The 20,658-nt window shown below is 37.9% G+C and overlaps 1 protein-coding gene across 1 annotated transcript in view; it reads left to right on the top strand.

The window, feature by feature from the left end:
• Positions 1-20,658, top strand: part of ESR1 (estrogen receptor 1) — a 174,778-nt gene that overhangs the window by 78,484 nt on the left and 75,636 nt on the right. Inside the window, exon 3 of the mRNA XM_019472647.1 lies at positions 9,014-9,204. Coding sequence (XP_019328192.1) covers positions 9,014-9,204 — 191 coding nt within the window. The remainder of the gene's footprint in view (positions 1-9,013; positions 9,205-20,658) is intronic.

Below are 20,658 nucleotides of genomic sequence, written 5' to 3' on the forward strand. Positions count from 1 at the left end.
GGAATACTAAAGTCCCTCAATCCTTCTTTAGTTAAAAATCTCAGTATGTGCTTGTGGAACTGGTGGGGCAGGTCAAAGGAAAGTAGGATTGTATATTAAGATTAACAGGAGCTAAGTAATCATGGCAGACTGGGTTACAAGGGTACAGAGAGAGGCAGAAGAGTGGAACCTTCCTGCCCAGGACATGAGGAAAATAAATAGTGGTGGTGGGAGAAGGAGAGCTTTGGATGAGGTGCCTGTGGGGAGTCTGGTCATGGGACAACTAGCCAGGCAGAGTCAGTCCAGACACCAGAGGAGAGGAGTTTGTCCTTTCTGGACAGGGAGACTGAGACTGGAAGGAAAAGCCCAAAGGTGGAGGTAAGTGTAAGAATGGGACAAGAGGAGCTGGGTGGGTCAAGCAAGAGCACTTGACAAAGAACAGCTGCGGGAGGACAGAGCAGACATTCCCACTGACAGCAGTGGCAGCAGCCTCTGTGTATTTACTAGCTTTTACTTCTTCTCCTAAACTGGAGTAGAATAAAGGACTTGTAGTGTCACTATTTATAGCTGTTAGCAGGTATCACTGACGTCCTTCCTCTGATGTTCGGGAATGAGAGTGATTTCCTGCCATCGCCTGCTGCATTAAGGCAAATGAGAAGTGCACCAACATGTCCCAGCCCTGCTGTCTGTGACTATAAATATGAGGCAGAAGGATAACATTTTTGTTTTCCTAGATGTTCTCTTTAGAATGTGAGAAGCTACACACAGAAAAAACATTAGCAAACTTGTATTTTTAATAAGCCCAAATTAAGGTGACCTGTGCAGACCTTATTGGGTCCCTTTGTGATTATTATTACAATAATTATTTTCATAACTATAATGTAATCATAAGTGGACTGCTGTTTCAATATATGAAAAGGCTCAACTCTGGAACATGTCATGCTCATATAGTGAAATATGTCACTGTTTGTAAATTCTATACTCATTTCTCACAAAGACTGGTAACTAAAAAAAGGAAAGAGGCAAAAATTTCAAGAAGTGTTATGTGAAGGCAGCTGATTGCTGGCCAGAAGAACTAAATTCTCTGTCTAATTCTGCCACAAATGCTTCTGTGAAATTCAGAAATAATTTAAATCAAACTCCTCACAAGTAGTCTCGTGTTGTAATTTTCTTTGTGCTGAATGGAAGTCCTACAGTCTGATTTACGTAAGTGTTGAACACTTACCCTTGCAATTGCAGGCAAGGGAAGTAGCACTCTGAAGACTCAAAATGCTATTTAATGGTGGGTTCTTAAAAAAACTCAGGTTGCACATAACTCAGTATATACTTTTGACCTTAATCTCTCTCAGCCTCATTTTTTATCCTTTCAACTCACAAGAGTATTGGAAAAATCCATTCATTAGCACCTGTCAACCACTAAAATTCTATAGTGGCATGGAAATACTGGAAGGAAATTAATTCTGATGTTATAGCTGAATTCGGGTAGTGTGCTGATAGTAAGGCACCAGACACTGAACAGTCAGGAAAAAAACCCCAAAGACAGAATAGCTGCTCATTTAATAAATTCTTTTTGTTCTGGGCACTGATGAGCTGTTGTCCCGTGAAAAGTATGGTCATATACTTAAAGATAACATACATATGCACAGGAGGGATAAATGAAGGTTTCAGTTGCATTTGCAAGGTGCAGTTCAGACATGAGCTATATTTAAAATCTTAATCTTCTTTTAATGTATATTCATATAAAGCATGTGTGGGGGTGTTTCTGCATTCACCTTATGTACAGAAAGAAATTATTAACCTTCCGTGCGTAAGAAAAAAACCCAGAAAATTGCCATTTCTTCAGAACTGTTTGAATTCTGGGTTACTCTGTGAGGTACAGCTACACCACCAGTCTTCACTTAAGACTAATGAAAATGACCCTGTAAGTGAGTTGTAGTTTAGATTCCAACAGCACTGAGAAATAGAATGAAACAGAACCAATTTCTCAGTATTTATTCCAAAGAGTTTTTGGTATGAATTTAAATTTCAGGCTCGTTGAACTGACAAATAGATTGAGCTCTTTCCTCTTTTAAATCCACCCCCCACCCCCCTGCCATCCACCAGGAAAATCTTCCACAGTTTTCAGAAAGTTGGGCAAACTTCTATGTTGTCAAGGGGATCAGCTGCAAAATGATTAGCTCACATTTATAAACCATGGAAAACCGATCCCAGGAGTGGAAATATGGGAGAGGGAAATATTGAAAACATCCAAATTCAGGTATTAAGCATGTGAACAAGGAGCCTGGGCTCCCTTCCCCTCCTGTCAATAGAACCTCCAGGAAATGTGGCTGGAGAGGCCACAGACTGCACAGTGACTGTGCATAGACACACCTCTCTAGACTTTAATCCAATCTGCAAATATTAGTGACAGATCTGAGAAAAAAAAAAAAAATTGTCAAAAATGAAGTTTTAAGGGACTGAAAGGATATGCAAATTTATACTGAATTTAGCGAATAGCTTTAGAGGAGATTTTTCTTCACACATGGCACGGTTTAATTTTGGCATATCCAAATGTAGTATTTCAGTTACTCATTTTAAAATTAACCGGAGTTAAGGATGAAGGAAGATGATAAAATTAATGCCAAAGGAAATGTTTAATTTCATGTTGAATAAGAAGTTTTGATGACCTAACATATCCTTTTGTTTTCACGTTGACAGAACTTGTCCTCAACACTACCATTTCTTGGTCAATACTGAACTATTTTTCCTAAGTTATTTTACTTCCGTTGCCAAATAAAATTGTATTTTTATTCTAGTTCTAAAGAAAACATTCCAGTGTCTTCTGACTACAAAATAAATTTTCTGATACATTGTGAAATACTGTAAATATTTTAAGATTATTTTATTATTCAACTTTCATATAGCTTCATTTCTTTTCATTTTTTTTCTTAAATTTCTCTCCTGCCAGTTATCTTTTTGTTTTTCCTGCACTGAGGCCTGTCCTGTTTTCAGTTGGTTTCCTTGCCATTTTTTTTCTTAGTCTGCCTTCACATGTATCTTCTGTTTTTTTTAAAGTAGTTCTTCATATTGTCTCTCCTCATTCCTTTATGTTAATTATTTCTTCACCTCATCCATTCACTACACTAGCTTAGGGTCTTCTACACAGTTAGTCCTGTTTAGGTGTCCCTGCACTCACCCTGAAAGAAAAGAGGAGATAGGAGCCAAATCCATTAAACAAATGAGATGAAGCGACCAGAGGAGCATTTCTGCAGCGTGAAGGTCTCCTCCCTCATTGTTGTCACAGGTGGCAAGGGAGATGCTGTGCAGCTCTGCTCTGGTGGCCTTCCTGGTTGCACTCTGTATTTCCCCTGGTGGAAAGACTTGTGAAGGCACAGGGAGCTGTGCAGGGCTGTGGGAGAGGGAAGAGAAGTGTCTGGCCATGCAGTCCATATAGAGATCTGAAGTACAGGCAGCTCCTTCTCATCCTACAGCTTATTTTCACCTAGGAGTGTCAAACTTTCACAGCTATGTTTATCCCATATAGATATTGTAGAGGAACTTAAATGTCACGTTTAGTGAGGTAGGCACTAAGCTGGAAGGACTTCATCATTGTCTAAGGGAAATGCTTATTACTGTCATTTTTGATGCTGCAGCCAGAGACATTAACTTGCTGACGATCAGGGAATAAACTGAGGATAGTGGGGCAAGAAAGGCCTGCATGTATATTAGTTACCTAAACAAGGCCAGGGCATGGGTGCAAACACCAGTGCGATGGCTTTCGCTGCTTAATAGTTTCACACTCCCAGGCACGGTTTGGCCCGGCTGACTAATCCTCCCCCAGGGCATGGTTCAGGCAGGAGTTATGCAAGGGTCCTTCTCCCTTGGTAGCGTAGACGAAACCATCCTGTTTTGGGGAGGAAGAGAGTTTAGCTGTGTGAGTGAAACATGCTCAGAGCCATGGATCAGGAATCACTCACAAATGGTCCCCAGGCTGAGCCCCAGCTGATCTTCATCACCGGCAGAGGATCAGCCAGGGAGCAATGACAGCTTCTGGTCCCGTTGCTGGAATCCACCCTCACTGCTGTAGCCCATCTTGTGCCAACACCGGCTCGGCATGGGGCCACCTCCCTGGGTCCCATCGAGCCTAAAATACCCTGTGATTCTGTCCATTTGATATACAACTCCATGTAAGAATTTCTCTCGCCATCGTCACGTTGTATTTAGCTTAATTACAATCCCAGGCATCTTGGGATATTTGTTTTAAGCCAACATTTTCATTTGGATGGCATATGATTTTTTTTCAGAATCATTGGAGCTACTTTCTGAGAGTACAGTTTTGATGCGCTTAACGTACTTGGCAATTTTCTGTTTATTTGTATACTTAGTCATTCCTATTGCAGTACTTCTCCTTGAGATGCCTTTCAAGTATTTTCAAGCACTTAATTCTGTTCAAATAATCTTTCATCAATATTTTGCCCCATATGGAAATTCACATTCTAACAGCCAGTTAATTAATTTCATATTGAATAGTAGAATGGTGTTACGGTAAGTCCAATGTGTGAAAAAGCATTCGTGCTAGACCTTGACTGCATTTGAAACTGCCGTTGGTTTTGAGGCTTTTTACGCCGGGAACTTCCATCCGTTCTGGTAAGAAAAATTTAGCAGCTGCAGATTAAAGTTTCTTGTATGAAAGTAAATTCAGAAAACCAGAATTTCTCAAGTGTCTCCTTTAACTGCTTAAATATCTTTTCCCTTAAGCCCTCCTACCTATGAAATCTCTTTATTTCAGATAAAGCTGGGGTTGTGAATAAATTGGGCCTTACCTCCCTGTTGGGTGGATTGTTTACTGTGGGTTATCCTAAATTCATCCTGCCTGCCAGTCAGATTGCAATGATGTAAAAAACTGAGTTTACCTTACAAACCTGTAATTCCCTCATGTACACATTCTTTTTATCTTACAGTCAACATGGAGTTAACGATCTCTTGGCTGATTCAGAGGTGCATGTGATGAGTGAATGTTGAAAGCAGAAGTGTCTTGTTTGCTAACACTTTTATTGAAGAGCAGGCTCAGTGCGACATAGGTGGAAAAACATGAAAATGAGTGTGGAAGACAAGTTTTTCCTGCTCTGTAGGTTCTAAAACACTTCCATTTTATGTCTGCTGTGTTACTACATTTGGAAACGAGCAGTAAATCCTGAGGTTTTCTTGCTTTCTAATCTGTTCTGTTTTGGTGGGGGCCATGGAGGGACGGCTTTATCTGGGGTTTTCTTTCTTTTTGATTTGTGTTTCTCTTTGGTAAACATAGTTGACAAGAACTTTTGGTCTTTTTTTTTTTGTTATTGTTTGCATAGATTACAAAGGAAATCGTTGAAAAGGTTCTGCTATTGTATTTTGCCAAAGTTATTAAAGTTGGGTTAGGTTGTTGCACTATGTTCTCCAGAAGGCTAACCCTTGAAACCTAACTGAAAACTGGATGAAGAGCAGACTGTTATTTTTTGTCAGGACACAACATCAGTGGTCTGTGATGTGCACTAACTAGCAGCTGATTTCTGGATGAAATTTGAGATATTATTTTGCTTTAGCAAGCTCGGTGTTAATTGGGATACTCTTTTCCCAAAAAGATTTCCTCCTCACCTCCTCTAATAAGTACTAGAGTCATGATAATCCAAATTTTATTTATAACCAGCTTTTATTTCCATTGTATAAACAGAAAGGGGTGGCAGGATGTTATTTCTGGGGAGGATGGGGCTAGGGATTTTTTAGTGTGCTTCCCACTGTTGTTCACAAGAGCCTGAATGTGATGACTCTGCAAGGCCAGGTTGCAAAATCTTGCTCAAAGTGGTGCTCGAGTGGCACTGATTTTGGGAGAGGGATGGGGGTGGGAGGCCAGCAAGGCCATTTTTGGATTCATTTTGCTTTGTGAAGGTCCGCGTTAACAGATTTATAGTGCTCTTTCAATATAACAAGTTTGTGTGCAGGAAGGCAATGGAGGTCTAAGTCAAATATGAAATGTGGGGGCATTACGGGCAGGCGTGAGCAGTGGCATTACTCCCCTGTCTGTCTGTGATCCCTTGTGCTATGGATCCTGTGTGTGCCTACAGGGAGCAAGCTGTCTCATTGCTTCTGCCTGCAGCCTCCCTCTGAAAAAGTGGCCCTCATTCAGTGACTGAGGATGGAGAGAACCTGTGGGACAGACTCCCCGCAAGCAGCATGGCAAAATATGCCTGTCTTTATGGCATCTTCCTTGTTAGTGTTTATGCATCTTTTTTTCTCTGGAGCGTACATTTTTCATGAGATTTCTTATCTTTTCTAGATAGAAAAAGCATTTTTTTTGGTTGTTTCAGGCTATTTTTCAGTCATTTTTTATTATTCTTAAATATAATTTTAATAACAATGTATTTGTGAGCCTAGTCTTGATCTGAGTGAAGATAAATATTCTGAAAAGATGAAAATTTAAATTATCTGGACTGAATAATGACTGATACTTTTTGGTATTTCTTTACTCTATTTTGGTTTTACCTATTAGTTGAAGCATTTTCTTTTGTATCCAGCTAGGAAACTAGGATTGCTTTAGTAAGTTTGTTTGTGTGGTGTTGGAAAATTACTACACACCTGCAAAAATATGTAATTGTTTTGGAACCTGACATTTTCTTCCTTTTACTGTTTTTAATGTGCCTTTTTTAAAAGGTAAAATTTTATAAACTGTAATTTATTTTTATTTCTTATTGATATGAAAATAATTTTGTGAACCCTGTCTTGTATAATATACATATTTGTAGCAGTTTTGAAAAAAAATAATTCCAAAATTATGAATATCTATCATGTGGTCATGTACACCTAACAGACTAGGCTATTGCTTTTAAAATTATATTGACAGCTATTTGCTTGCTTGCTGATTTACTTTAAATATTTAAAACTTTCTTGTAGTTATATACAGTTATATACAGTATAAAAGTATATTTTTTAAAGAAGCCACATTGTGGTTAATTTAAAGTTATATTGAGAGGATGGATTAGGTGATCTAGCTGCAAGCAGGAGAGAATGGGGTGGAGAAGATAAGAAAACCAGTTTTGATCAGTGCTCAGTAGAAAAAAAAAGTCAATTAAATGAGGCACTGAGATAAAGAAAATTCAAAGGAAGATTCAGGACCTGGAGAGGAATAAAAAAAACTACCTGGATTTCATGGGTTGGAAAAGGTACTTACATGAACCATGTATGTGTTTTATCCATAACGATTCATTAATGATATTGTTTTCACCTTTTCACATTTTAACATCTGAAATAGTTTTTTTTTTTCCCTGCCTAGTTTGTTAAACTCATGTTGTCAGAATTGTGACGTTCTCCAGTTTTCCCATCTGACTAAAAAGCCAGAGTTGTGCCATGTCAGCACTTCACCATTTGCAGCTTCTTCTGTCTTGCACAAGTCCAAAGGAAACAAGAATTATTTAAATAAGTGCTCAAAATTAGCTGGTGTATAAGGCTTGGTAAAGAACTTCGGGTTTAAAAAACACAGTTTTCCTGAATGATGTCAGTAGCAGTTTCTGCTATCTAATGTGGCGAAGCCTCATGTTTCTCTAATAACTGATGTTAATTCAAAGCTGTTCAATGAAAATATATCATATTCGGGGACAGAAATTATATCTAAAAAGTCTCGAGGGAATGGCTGGCAGCACGTGTGAGAGCGTCCAGGTGGCTTTGGCTGGTAGAAAGCTTTTGGGTGTTGAGATGGACTGCAGCAGGAGATGTCAGGGAACTTTGGCTAGATGAAAGAGGACAGCTGAGCATACGCAGAGTAATCAGAAAGCTCCTGGTTTGGAGCAGGAAGGTGCTGTTGGTGCCAGATGCCTCGGTTCCTCAAAACGAAGTTTTGCTGCGCTGAAGAAGGGAATAAGGTAAAAATAGGTATGTAGGAAGAAATCTGAAAGAGAGAGCCCCCAGTCTCCTAGGCTCAAAACCAGGATATGTTTGTTTGAGAAAATGTTGGGACTCTGGGAAGATAAGAGCCACCTGTTTACTAACCAGCAATTAAAACATACATGGTAAGTGTATAATTACTGTAAACAGTAGGATTCTTCATGCTTTAGCTTCTCTGATGCTGTCGCACCCAATTGTATTTGTCTCCTGGACAATTTGTAGTGCAGACTCTTACTGGAAAGCATGTTTTGCAAGAGCTGTTTGCCTTCCAGGAGCAATCCCAGAGTTCATTGCTGGTTCCCTTGGTAATTTCGCATCCTCTCATCTTTCTGAATATTGTTTACCATTCCTGCAGCAGCTACCCATAATAACATCTTACCAGATTCACTAGATGTGAATTCATTGCCATTTACACTATAGATTTGTTCGGTTTTCATTCAGCAGTATACTGCACATGTGGGTCATGTGCATGTCTAATATGTCTAGCATGTCTAGCACGTGTCTAGTAACATGTACGTTACCAGAACAAAATTTCTTTGGCAACAATTTTTAATACCTCCTGACTTTTCTAGTTGTGCTAAACCCACTTATTAATTTTTATGAAAGTGGTATTGTAATGAGAATAGGGACTGTTTTATGCAGTATTATATCTTTGACAATGTAAGGAAAGTTTGCATCTCTAATTGGGCAATAATACTTGAAGAAAATAGCCTGGTTAATAATTTAAGTGACTTGCAAATTCGGGTGCAAACATTAAGTGATTTTTGCCTCAGATTCTCAAACTACCTACTGATACTGCAGTCAGGCTGAACCCTTTGGACAGGAGCAGGTACACAAAAAAAATGCTGATTTTTTTGTATTTCTTTGTAATGTCTTGAGAAAAATTGATAAATTTATCGGATAGCTTTTTAATTTTTCAAGGTACAGTGCCTAATAACATCAGATTGGTTTGTGAGAAATTCCCCTGTATCTTGCTGGTTCTACATCTTTCTAACTAGAACAGGACAGAGGGTGATAAAAGATTATTTTTTTGTCCATCTGTCGTTTCAAAACTAGATCCGGTCTTCTTTCTTACAACCTGCAGGAGTAGATGAGACTTAACCTCGCTGAAAGAATTATGCTTGTTTTTTGCTATTAACAGGCCAAGCTCTGATAACAGGCGCCACAGCATCCGGGAGAGGATGTCCAGTACCACCGAGAAAGGGAGCCTGTCCATGGAGTCCACCAAGGAGACCCGGTACTGTGCTGTCTGCAACGACTACGCTTCAGGCTACCATTATGGGGTCTGGTCTTGTGAGGGCTGCAAAGCTTTTTTCAAAAGGAGTATTCAAGGTAATAAACTGTTCAAGTTAATCACCTTTACTCTTTACTCTTGAGGAAACTGTGAAGCTACTTGAGATTGCAGCCTGAGCCCAGGACAATGACATTTATTGGGTTTTCATTAGCAGCTGCTGTGCTCTCCCATCTATTTTTAGCTCTGTATTTGGTGAATGCTTCTAGCAGTTATATAATATGTTGCTATTTAGTCCAAGATTAATGAGGGAAAGAAAAGCTTCTCTATGTTCTCCTTGGTTTAGCTATGTCTGACCATGGAGGCAGTGAGAAATCTAATTTAAAAATCCGTATTGGATCAAGATGACCACTCTTTCAGGCTACGTATATCTCCATTCTGTGATTAAGTTCTTATTCAAAACAATTTTTTGTGAGAATTCCCTGTCAGATGAAGATTAATTCATGTCGATTCATTTATTAATCTTAATTTAGTGCTCCATTAGCAAGATGGTTCAATCCAAATCTCAACTCCTTGAAGATGTGAGATGTCTTTTGAGAACCAATATTGAAAAGGAATGTTTCCTTGATGAAATAGCATTTGGGTCTGTCAGCAAAGCAGGGCTTTGAACTATACACAGAATGGTTTAGTTCACAGTCTTTGTCATGGCTAAAAGTATACTGTGCAAGGTGTCCGGTGGAGTAAAAGGCATCTAACAGAAACAGTGTTAATTACTGTGACTGAGATAATTCTTGATTTAAATGCCTGTCACTCTGTGGAATGGATACTTTTTTGCTTTGTTCAACATCTCCTAAACTGAGTAAGAAGTAAGTATGATTCTACTGAATATATGGGTACTATTCAGTATCTAAGTCTTATTTTGGAGAAGAAAATGAAACAGATTTCTTCCTTTCCAAACAGAAAACTAGTAAAGCGCTATGTTTTAGTTAGGTTTCTATGGTTTTTTAAATCTCCAGGTGATATATAGGCACAAAAGTTCCTGTCGCTCCTTTTTCGAAGTAAACATAGCGAGGAACAGTTTTTACCTCATATCACAAGGTGTGATTATTGCCTGTTTTGTTGCATGGTAGTCATGGTGACTCACTGAGGCGAGTTAAATAAGACTTCCAGCATTCAGCTCAGAATTTTCCCTGCCTTAAAGAAAAAAGTGAAAGATTGGCTGTGGGGTAGACATTGATGAAATGTTTTGAATGTCAGTGATTAGTTAACAATTACTTGTATTTCTGCTTTTCCAGACTCATCAAAATGATTTTTAGAAAAGAGAGTGGTTACAGCCAGAGGTCAATAATAAGCAACTCTGGAGGGAGAAAGGGTGAAATGCTTTTCTCTTAACATCAGAATGATTTACTTAAACTTGTGATGTAGGGAGAACAGCTCCCTTATTGAGTGTGTTTTGTTATTTTTCGTCTTGAGCTCCCCTGACCAAATCAGAATTATTCTTAGAATTTTGAATTCTGTCCTTGTACTCGAACCGAACTAAGTCAGCAACAACGTGAAAATTGAAATATTCTTAAGCAAAAGTAAGAGTTAGTTATCAAGTAATTGTACAGCACAGATCTGCAGCTTTTGGCCATTATGGAAGAAGAAATGAATCTGACTGTTTCATTGAGTTCCATGGTTCTATGTGACCACTTGCGTTGTTTTGCCCTAGTCTCCATGTGGACAAATGTTGTGGTCCTCCACAATGGATCTGTTGTCTCTTTGTGCTACAGTACATACAAATTAGTAAATTTAGTTCTTGCTACATTTATATACTTAGTATAATTTTTAAGTAGGTAAGCTTTAAAAATTTAAAGCTTAAGTTTCCAGTGTCTCGTAAAATGCCTTTCTTGATCTTTAAGTCATGTTTGCTCTAATTTAAGCCCATTGCTTCTTGCTCTATCCCTTGTGGGCATGAAGAAGGCTTATTACAACAACCTTTTACATAGTTGAAGACTGTTATCATATCTTTCCTCAGTCTTCTCTTTTTTAGACTAAACAAACCCACTACTTTCAGTAGAACATGCTTTCTAGACTTCTGATTCCGTTTGTTAAACTCCTCTGTACTTTCTCCAGTTGATCCACCTCTTTTGTGGTTAACAGCTATTATAAAAAATGACATGCGCTAATATCAAGAAAGTAATTCAAGAGGATGAGTACTTACGAGAGAGTTGTGATCACTTGATTACAGATGGTATGAAAAGTCCTCTAAAGGACTTTTAAAGTCATAGGTACCCAGTCTGGATGAACTAAAGTATTTTTTGAATTTCCTACTGGATCTGGAAGAGGTCTCTGCCTTAGCAATTACATGTTCTTTTTGAGTTCAATTTATGAAAATGACAGTAATTTTTAGATTGAGAATACATGAGAAAACATGCCATTTACCATGCAGATGGTAATAATTTTAAATAGGTTGTGATTGGATATCTAGGAATGAATACTACTAATGTGTAGGTGTATGTGTAGAAGAATATGTGGACTAAATATTATTATATCTCCACTGTCTATATGATACGCATTCCTAAAAAAGGGACAAAAATTTCCTGGGAATCAAACAATTAAACTGTATTGAGGTACACAGGACTTGTTTATACAAACAAAAGTAACACAGAATGCTTTCAGCAAAGATTTTTGTTGCTGTTTGTAGTGTGTCTTTCTTTAAATGCAAGATAACCACGCTACTTTTGTGCTTTGCTGTCCTGTATTTCTCAATACATATATAGATGCAGAGATGATTGGTCATGTTCATACTTCTCATCAGAGATTTCATAGGAGAATTGCTATAGTGAAGTTTGATGTTCTTAAAGGACTGTAGTCAAACATTCTATATGGTTCTTAATAGAACCACAGGAAAAAGTGAGTACAGACATGAACAATGAACAAGCTGTATGGGGTAATCCATTTCCTCCCTGTGTATCTGTTATTCTCAGTGATATCTGAGGTATGTATGCTTACGTGCATAAGATATACCTAAATTTTGTGAAAACTCACATCTGCACTGGACCTTACCCGAGGTGGAGATGGATACCTTCATTTTTATCCAGGGGAGCTGGAATGGTTCTGGAAATATTTTGTGATTTTTGAATGCTAAGTTGTTTTTCTTTGCTGTCAAACAGTTAAAGCTTAAAAGGCAACCTGAATTAGCAACTCTGTCTCAATATGTGCAACTGCTCAATTTTGATTAAACAACAGATGGTTGGTGGAAAATCTCAGCTGCTTTCTGAAAGTGCCCATGTCAGTCTATTTCGTTAGTTTATGTCCCAAAAGTGATTTGGGACCTTGTTTTGAGAAAACTCTGTGCAGACTGATATTAATGTATAATGTTTCATGGGAGAGAAAAGTCATATGACACCAAGAACACTGTGTTGCTTGGTGATAGAAGGTGCTTTATTCTTTGCCCAGCATATGTAGCCTTCAGGAGTGTACTTGGTCAACTGACTTGAATCCAGAAGCATAACAAGCAGTCACAGCACAGCACACTGTACTTCTCTACTAAAATATTTATGGATTTTAAGACCTAGAAGGGCCGGCCATTAGATCATTAAGTCTGGTCTTCTCTCAATATAAACTTTATATGCTATCCGTGTACAAAGCCCAGTAACTTGATGGAGATAAATCTTTTAGAAATGCCCAGCCTTGATCTGTGGGCTCAAGAGCTTTCTTACAATGATTGCTTATTCTAATGATTTGTCCTCCCATCTGTGAAAAAATTACCTTTCTAATTTGAATTACTTTGGCTTTTACATCACATCCATGAACCAGATTTAGTATCTAGTATCTCTCTCCTGTGGGAAGTTCTTATAACTTAAGTTGTTATCAAACCAGCTTGATGTCTGAAGTGAACTAAAATGTTTCAATCACCTGCTGTATATCTTTCTATCTTCTGAGTCCTTTGTCTTTGCAACTTTTCTGATCCCCCCACACCCATAATAGCCTCTTTAAAATTTGGATGTCAGAATTGGATGAAGTATTTCAACATCAGCCTTACAAATGCCATTTACAAATTAAAAATCCCCTTGTGACTCACACATTCTTTCCTTCTCCTAATTCCCTTGTTTTTTGGATAGCCACCAAACGTTATGGGACAGGAAGGAATTACTCTTGCCATCTCTGACAAGCATCCAACAAATGCCTACGTATGTGGGGCTGAGAACCTCCAGTGGGAGCACAAGGGATTCAGAACAAATGAGGGCTAACTCCTTAGACTGGGGGGTATCTTGATCTCAGAATTGCTGAAGCATTTTTGAAATCCCCAGTTCTATTTCCCTGCCTCCTTCATACACCCTTCTGATGTTTTTCAGGTGCACCTTCTCTGCCTTTTCTCACAGCTGTATACTCAGGCAAAAATCTGGGATATTTCACAAATATTCAGTTAAGAATTACTGCATGATGGGAGGCAGTACCAGTCCAGCAAGAACAGGTTGGCATCTGAGAATGGATGAATAGCCGTGCTGAGGGTTTCCAGAGGCCTGCCATTAATGTCTTGATCACAGAGATATAGCCGTCTCTGAAGTGCAGGAATTCTTGAAGCTGGGAAGTATTTTAGTTGTGTGGTTTAAACATGGATTTTATTTAACAGTTATGCCTTCTGACCATCAAATAGGAGAGTTTTGGCAGTAGACTTTGGGTGTTATCAATTGTTTTAACTTCACAGTGATAGAGCTGTACTTTTTGAAAGTATGTAGTTCAAACTTTAATGCTAGGAATGGTGGTAATATATACATATTTTTGTCTGAGCTGGAGAGAATTTCACTGGTAAAACATGCCTAATAAGTGGGTGTTTAGGTAATGCTGCAGTGCAGCAATTGCAATATTGTCAATTTGGGAGGTTTCTGAGATCTTCCCTTTAACTTTCCATTATCGTCTTCTGTTTTCATGGTATTTTTGTAATCTGTTTGATAACAGCTGCAAATGCTGCACAGATCCTGCAGCCAAGAAGACAGAAACTCCCTAATAAGACTGCTTGTACACGGGTTCTATGAGTTGTCAGCAGAAAGAGCAAAACTACGAAACATGAACCTAAGTGAGACTAGCAGAGGTAATCACAGCCAATAAACAGGGGGCTGCAGACCAGTATCTAGTCTCAGGGTGGAAAACACACCGTTTCAGTTTGAGAGGTAGGTGACTGTTGAAAGTTAGAAGGCTAGAAAATGTGTGTTTGGAAAGTCCACCAGGGTTTAGCCATCATTGGGACTGCTCTAACAGCCTGTGGTCAGCCAGGTTCTTCTGAAACTTCTTTTGATTTATTTTTGTGTTTTTAGTAGTTTTTCTCTAGACCCCCTTGAGTTAAACACATGCTCTGATCGTTGTCCCCTAGTGTGCATTTTTAATATCAGCAGTTTAATTGATGGTGATTTTGTTTCAGACACTTGGGTGTTATTGAAAGGCAAGAGTCAATACCTCTTTTTTCCTAGTAAGGCAATTTTGAATGTGGTACTTTTCCAGCAAGTTTTAAGTGCTGTGTTTAGCATGGATGTGGCAGTGTCTTAAGATGTTCTCATTCACGATACTTCCTTATTTTTCATGGTCTAAGCAAATCATAGGGATGCAGTGGACCTTGAGCCCTAGTCCATCTTTCTGTCCTGTGATAGGACCAACTGTTGCCAATTCCTTACATATGTTTATTGAATTGCGTCTTAAAAACCTGTAGCCTGATCCAATGTTTTATTCTCCTTATCTTTGAAGGCTACTACGAAATTTGAATCTTCCTTCCTGTAGGTTAAGCTTGTCACTTATTTTCCTGTCTATCACACCACAGAAAACAAATTGTTCTCTTTCCTTCTGCAACAGCCTTTAAAACACAGAAGATAGCTATCACACTTAAAAAAAAAAAAAATTATTCTGTTTTACCTAACCTGAAGAAACACAGTTTATTCAACCTTTTCTCATAGGTTTTGTTTTCTAGACTTCTAATATTCTAGTTGCTCTACTTTGGAGATTCTCCACTTTGTCCTGTTTTCTTTTTCTCTTGAAGCATGGTTTCCTTCTATATGATTCTTTACGAGTACTGAACAGAGTAACAGGATTACCTTACAAGCCCAGCTGGTGGTATTTGTCTACATCCATCACACTGTAATTTTTGCCTTATTTACAAAAACATGACACTGTTCACTCATAATCAGTGTGTGATGCAGAATAAACTCAAGCATACTTTTCTAGAGAAGAAACCACTTCTTTTTCCCATCTTGTTTTGTGCATCTGATTATTCCTATTTTAATGTAGTGATTTGTACTGGTCCTTACTTTTGCACTGTTTCTTCCCATATGCTATCTCCAGTTTGCCAAGATAATTTAGAATTCTTATCCTGTAGACTCCTGCCATTTATTTCAGATTTATTTCTGTCTGACTAGCAGAGTAGTCTGGTCTTTTCTCTGTTCTTCTAACACATATAAATGTCATCTAAAAGTGAATAACATTTAATAAAATAAATACTCCAGTCCATTAGCCATCAGTGAGGAAAATACTGTATAAAACTGGATCCAGGACAGACACTATGGAGCCTCGTTCAATATCAGCTTCCATTGTAACACTGAACTCTGATAGTTCTTCCCTGAGACTGGTTTTCTGAAATCATCTAAACTATATTTTCCTAGCTGACATATGAAATGTCACCCCAGGCAATGTTGAAAGCCTTTCTGAAGTTGGGCAACACACTTTACCAGAAAGTAGAGAACACTCACTGACTGTTACCTGATTTTATAAATGGTCGCTGGTTCTTCCTCTGCCGAGTCCAAAGCTTTTCCCAGCTCCTAGACAAAATTCCTAGCCCTTAGAAGCCGTACTTAATGTATCCTGTGTTATTAGCTTTAATGGTGTTTTACTTCCTCTGGAATATGATTATTGTGCCATATCAAGCAACAAAAAGACTTAAACAGTATTTCGTGTTGCAAGTACTTAATGAATATTTCATTTAGAAACTCACATTATTCCTAGCTCAGGGCTGAGCCTGTCAGCAGTTCAAAATCTTCACACAGAAAAAAAAAAAAAGAGCTTTACATTTACAAATTACAAGAGAACGTGTTTGTTTGTCCAGCAGGAAAGTGCTTAACTGTTCCACTTGGTTTTAGAGACTGTGAAGGGAAATATGTTTTTGTAACCTCATTTAACTCAGGTGGGTTTATTATTTAAACTGGCTCCATAAGTTTCACTCCCACGAACTTTCAGACTTTCTGTAGGTTAAGTTGTCCTTTGTAGTCACTTTTGAAAAGTGGAAGTCAAACTAGAGAGAACTGTGTACGGTGACTAAAATGATAAATGTACTGGAAGCGCATGAAGTGATCTTTGACATAATTTATTTCCAAAAGGAGACTATTAACAAACTTTATTGAAGTATGTGTACTACTTCAGAGTTACTGTAAAAGAACTAGCACGGGAATAAACTGCTGGTATAATTTAGTAACAAATGTAGTAAATTATCTCATTGTCTGAATCCTTTGAATAAGTTTATGTATTTCTCTCAAAGATTTGATTTAATTTTGTCACAAATTGTTGAAATAGTTGGACTTCCTTTGTTATAAATAAGACATTTATTCCCCAGTCTAAAATGTGGCTAGAGATATGCAGGACAACAGACTGTTATCTTTGTTGACCCCTCTGATTATAAAATGGATGAATCTTCTACAGAGCATGGATGATGTTAGGGTATAAGTGAGCAAACCATGGAGCACAGATATATATCAGTAAATGAAAGAAGGGCATAACTAGGCTTTACTTTGCATGAGAAAGTAGTACATAGGCAGAAAAGGGGCTTTTTGTCAAAATACTGATGTTAAAGATTAGTATAGTAATTTAACAAACCAGGAGTTCACTGTACTGCAGTTTCAGTTTCACAGACTTCAGTGCAGGAAACTCAGTGCTTAGAGATGCCCATGTCCACTGAACGCTCTGCGCAGTGAGAATCCCCCCCCCAGTAAAATACAAATACCAGCACTTCCTTTACAGGGGTACTGTGAGGATAAATACATTACAGCTCCTTGCAAACTTTATGATACCAGGAACGACTCAGGTACCAAAGATCCAAATACAAAATAAGACTAGCTAAACTTATTCAATATGTCCCATCACAATCCAAAACCTGATGATATACCTGGAATAAAAATAGAGTTATATTAATTTTCTTGTTGCTAACAATTGATTGGATTTTAAGTGCACAAAAGTAATTTGCAATATTTTTAATTTTTTGGCCTCTTTATATCAGCTGTGGGAGTTTTCTGTAGTAGAATTCTACCCCTTCCCATTTTAGCTCAAATAAGCTGGGAAGTTAAAAATACAAGAGATTTAATTCAAAGTCTATGGGAATAAGATAGCCATGGCTTGCCTACAACTCTCTCTGAAAATGCTTTTTGTCTCTGGAGGGATCATATTGAGATGGTTGTGAGTAATACATTGTGGAAGTTTTTCTTTTAACACAGCTGTTAGTTTAATCATGTGCCAAGGATTTAAAACAATTGTGATTTATCAGATAGGGAAACAGAAACTAGATGTCACACTCCTCCCGAGATTTTGTAGAGACTGGGATCTGGATTGACGTCTTTTTTTATTTGTCATGAGGAAAAAATATACTTCTTATTTTGTTACCTTGTCTAAAATTAAGAAAGATGGGAGTGGAATTGGGGTAGAAGTAGACTTTGCACATGGTATCATAATCCTGAAATAGTCGATTAAACACCAATTGAAATTTTAGGACTAAGGCCAATAACAAAAACTTTGAAAGAAATTATCTTGGAGTAGAAAATATAATTTTCTATTTATATATTTATAAAGTTAAATAGTGTTTTACTTTTTATATGTCACCCTTTCTCAATGTATATGTTCATGCGTTATTAAACTGGCGAGATGGCAGCAGGTTTGTTATCCTCATGCAATGCCCATTCTCATTCTTCTTTCTTCATTTTTCCTGTTAGCTGAAATAGTATATGGAAAGGTTAAAGGAAAGGTCGATATCATAATCATTTGGCTTGAATTAACTGCTCATGTGAACAGCGCTATACATAGGTGAAGGCAAGAAGATTCCACTAGAGAGTGAACGCTCAGTGTGGGAGCTACGTGACACAGCTGAAGGACATAATACAGAGTATATAGATTTTAACCTTTCCTCTTTTCTCATTCTTCAGTGGTTCTGTGATCTTTCTTTCCGAGGTATGCGTAGAAGGAGGACTTCCTCACTGGATGCAAAAGAACTATGTTTTACAATCTTCTAGGCCCTTTTCCTTACTGTCACATGTAGTAATGTCTTGCTAGTTTAAAAACAGAAAATGATTAGTCTTAGCAGTGCTGGGAAGTTGCTAAGAGAACCCAAGTTCCAAATCCAAAGACCTTGTCTGAGGGTAATTAAGCTGTGAATTTGAGTGTCTGTGCTTATAAAGGAATTAGACATAACCTTCTGTTCTTTTGTGAAACCTGTTAGGAAAGAGTGAGATTTTAAAATCAATCAGTGCAGTTTTATTGGGGCACTTTAACTTAAAATTGGTATAACTTTTTATTTTACATTCAACATTTGTCCATACTGGGTTAGCATATGCAATGTCCAGGTGCTATTTTTTTTTTTTTACTGTTTATGAAAACTTTCCACTTGCTGCTCATAACTTTTTATTTTACGTTCAACATTTGTCCATACTGGGTTAGCATATGCAATGTCCAGGTGCTATTTTTTTTTTCTTTTTACTGTTTATGAAAACTTTCCACTTGCTGTTGAGGCTATTTTCTCCAAGGTTTTGCTTTTCATCTGCAGTCTTCCCACTCGTCTCTTGCTTCTGTGGATAAAGTCTACACTCTAGCCTTCCCTTCACCTACACTGCTAATTTCACTGTCAGAATAAGATCATAGAAAGACCTGGTGCTTCCACAGGTAACGGCTAACCTGGCAGATGCCTTATGCAGATAGATAAAGAGTAGTTTAAGAAATTTGTGTGACATGAGGATTGAAAATAAAAGAATAATTAAAGGAAAAGCACGTATTAGTAAAAGGATAATAATAATTACTGGCTTTGTTTGACATGTATGATGAGGCAATTCAACCACATCAGTTTATGTGTCATACAAAATTCACCTGACATAAATATTCCTTTATTGGCTTTGTAGAATTGTCATTAAGCATTCTTAAGCTGGCATGCTGTCACGTTGGTTTCTTTAGTTCATTTTTTTGTACAACTTTTGTACTGCATAAACTATTTATTCCCTCAGGCTAATCCTGATGTTTATTGGAATATAATATGGCAACTGTTTACACATTTAAGAAAAAAAATATTTCTGTGTTATGTTAATTGCCATTGATGCAGTAATATGACCCCAATTTTCATCCCTGCTGGTCAAGGACAAAATGAACTCAGCTCTTCAAAGCTGCAATTCAGTGAAACAGTCAAGAATGTACTTAACTTTAACCATATATACTGTGCTGGGACTACTTGCTAGAAGTACACATGCTTAAATGTTCTGCTGAATGTAGTAACACTTAACTTTAAAGAAATATGGAGTGTTTTGCTGACTGAAGCCCTCACAGGTAAATAATCCGCCCACTCCGATTCAAGCATGCGCTGCTGTTGCATACACCACAGCTATCTTGAGAACCCTTAGATGGACAGTGATGAGTCTCTGAACATAAATACTAGCCACATGACTCACGGTGATGAGAGAAAGTCAGACTGCATGTGCAGTAAGAAAAAGCTCTGACTATGATAGGCTGGGTTAGAATAAACTCAAAATCATCCTAATTTCAGCCATTATCTTCTTGCTGACACTTTGCTTCCTCATCCTCCCCCCCTCCACTGTTGGTCATTACCATACAGATTGTCACATCTAAAATAGTGCTTTGAGAAAAGAGCCAGATCTTTGCACCCTGTTCTGGAAAGACCTTAGCATATAATAAAGTGCTATAAAAATACTTAATGTTATTTTTACCATTTGAAAATGTACAATGTGTGAGATATCATAAGAAAAACAGACCACCCCTCCTCAAGCTCCTCCAATAGCTCCCTTAAACTCTTCCTTTGCAGCTCATGACAGTGCAAGTCATACATATGGGGGGATTAAAACTAGGGGCTCTACCCTATTAAACTCACTGCCTTTAATTTTGTGCTGGTTATCTGATAATTTATTTAAAAAAAAAAAAAACATTAAGACCACAGGTCCAAGCGGCATGTGCTTCCCTTTACGAGTATCAGTGATCACTGAAGACATTTCTTCCTCCCGGTATACCTGTGATACCAACTATCCAAATGGCCTAATTAGCCTCTTTTCTAGCATGTATTACTCTTTGGATACCATGAAAACGAAGCGCAGGGAAGGTGGGCAGCTGTGGATGTGTCCCACTTTCATGTTGACGATTCCCACCAGTGAGAAATCCCTTCTAGTAAGTCAGATTGTTCAGAATTAACTTTGCTGAGAGATGAGCTTTAAGGATAAAATAAAAGGTAGAATAGTTAAAGGACAATCCACTTTACAGCGGAGTTGTTGAGTTACACTATTTCACTTCAAAATAAAACTCGCCTTTGCATGTTACCTATTCCTTAATTGTGTTCT

Source organism: Aptenodytes forsteri, unplaced genomic scaffold (assembly GCF_000699145.1).
Source record: "Aptenodytes forsteri isolate BGI_AS27 unplaced genomic scaffold, ASM69914v1 Scaffold82, whole genome shotgun sequence".
NCBI classification, from domain to species: domain Eukaryota; kingdom Metazoa; phylum Chordata; class Aves; order Sphenisciformes; family Spheniscidae; genus Aptenodytes; species Aptenodytes forsteri.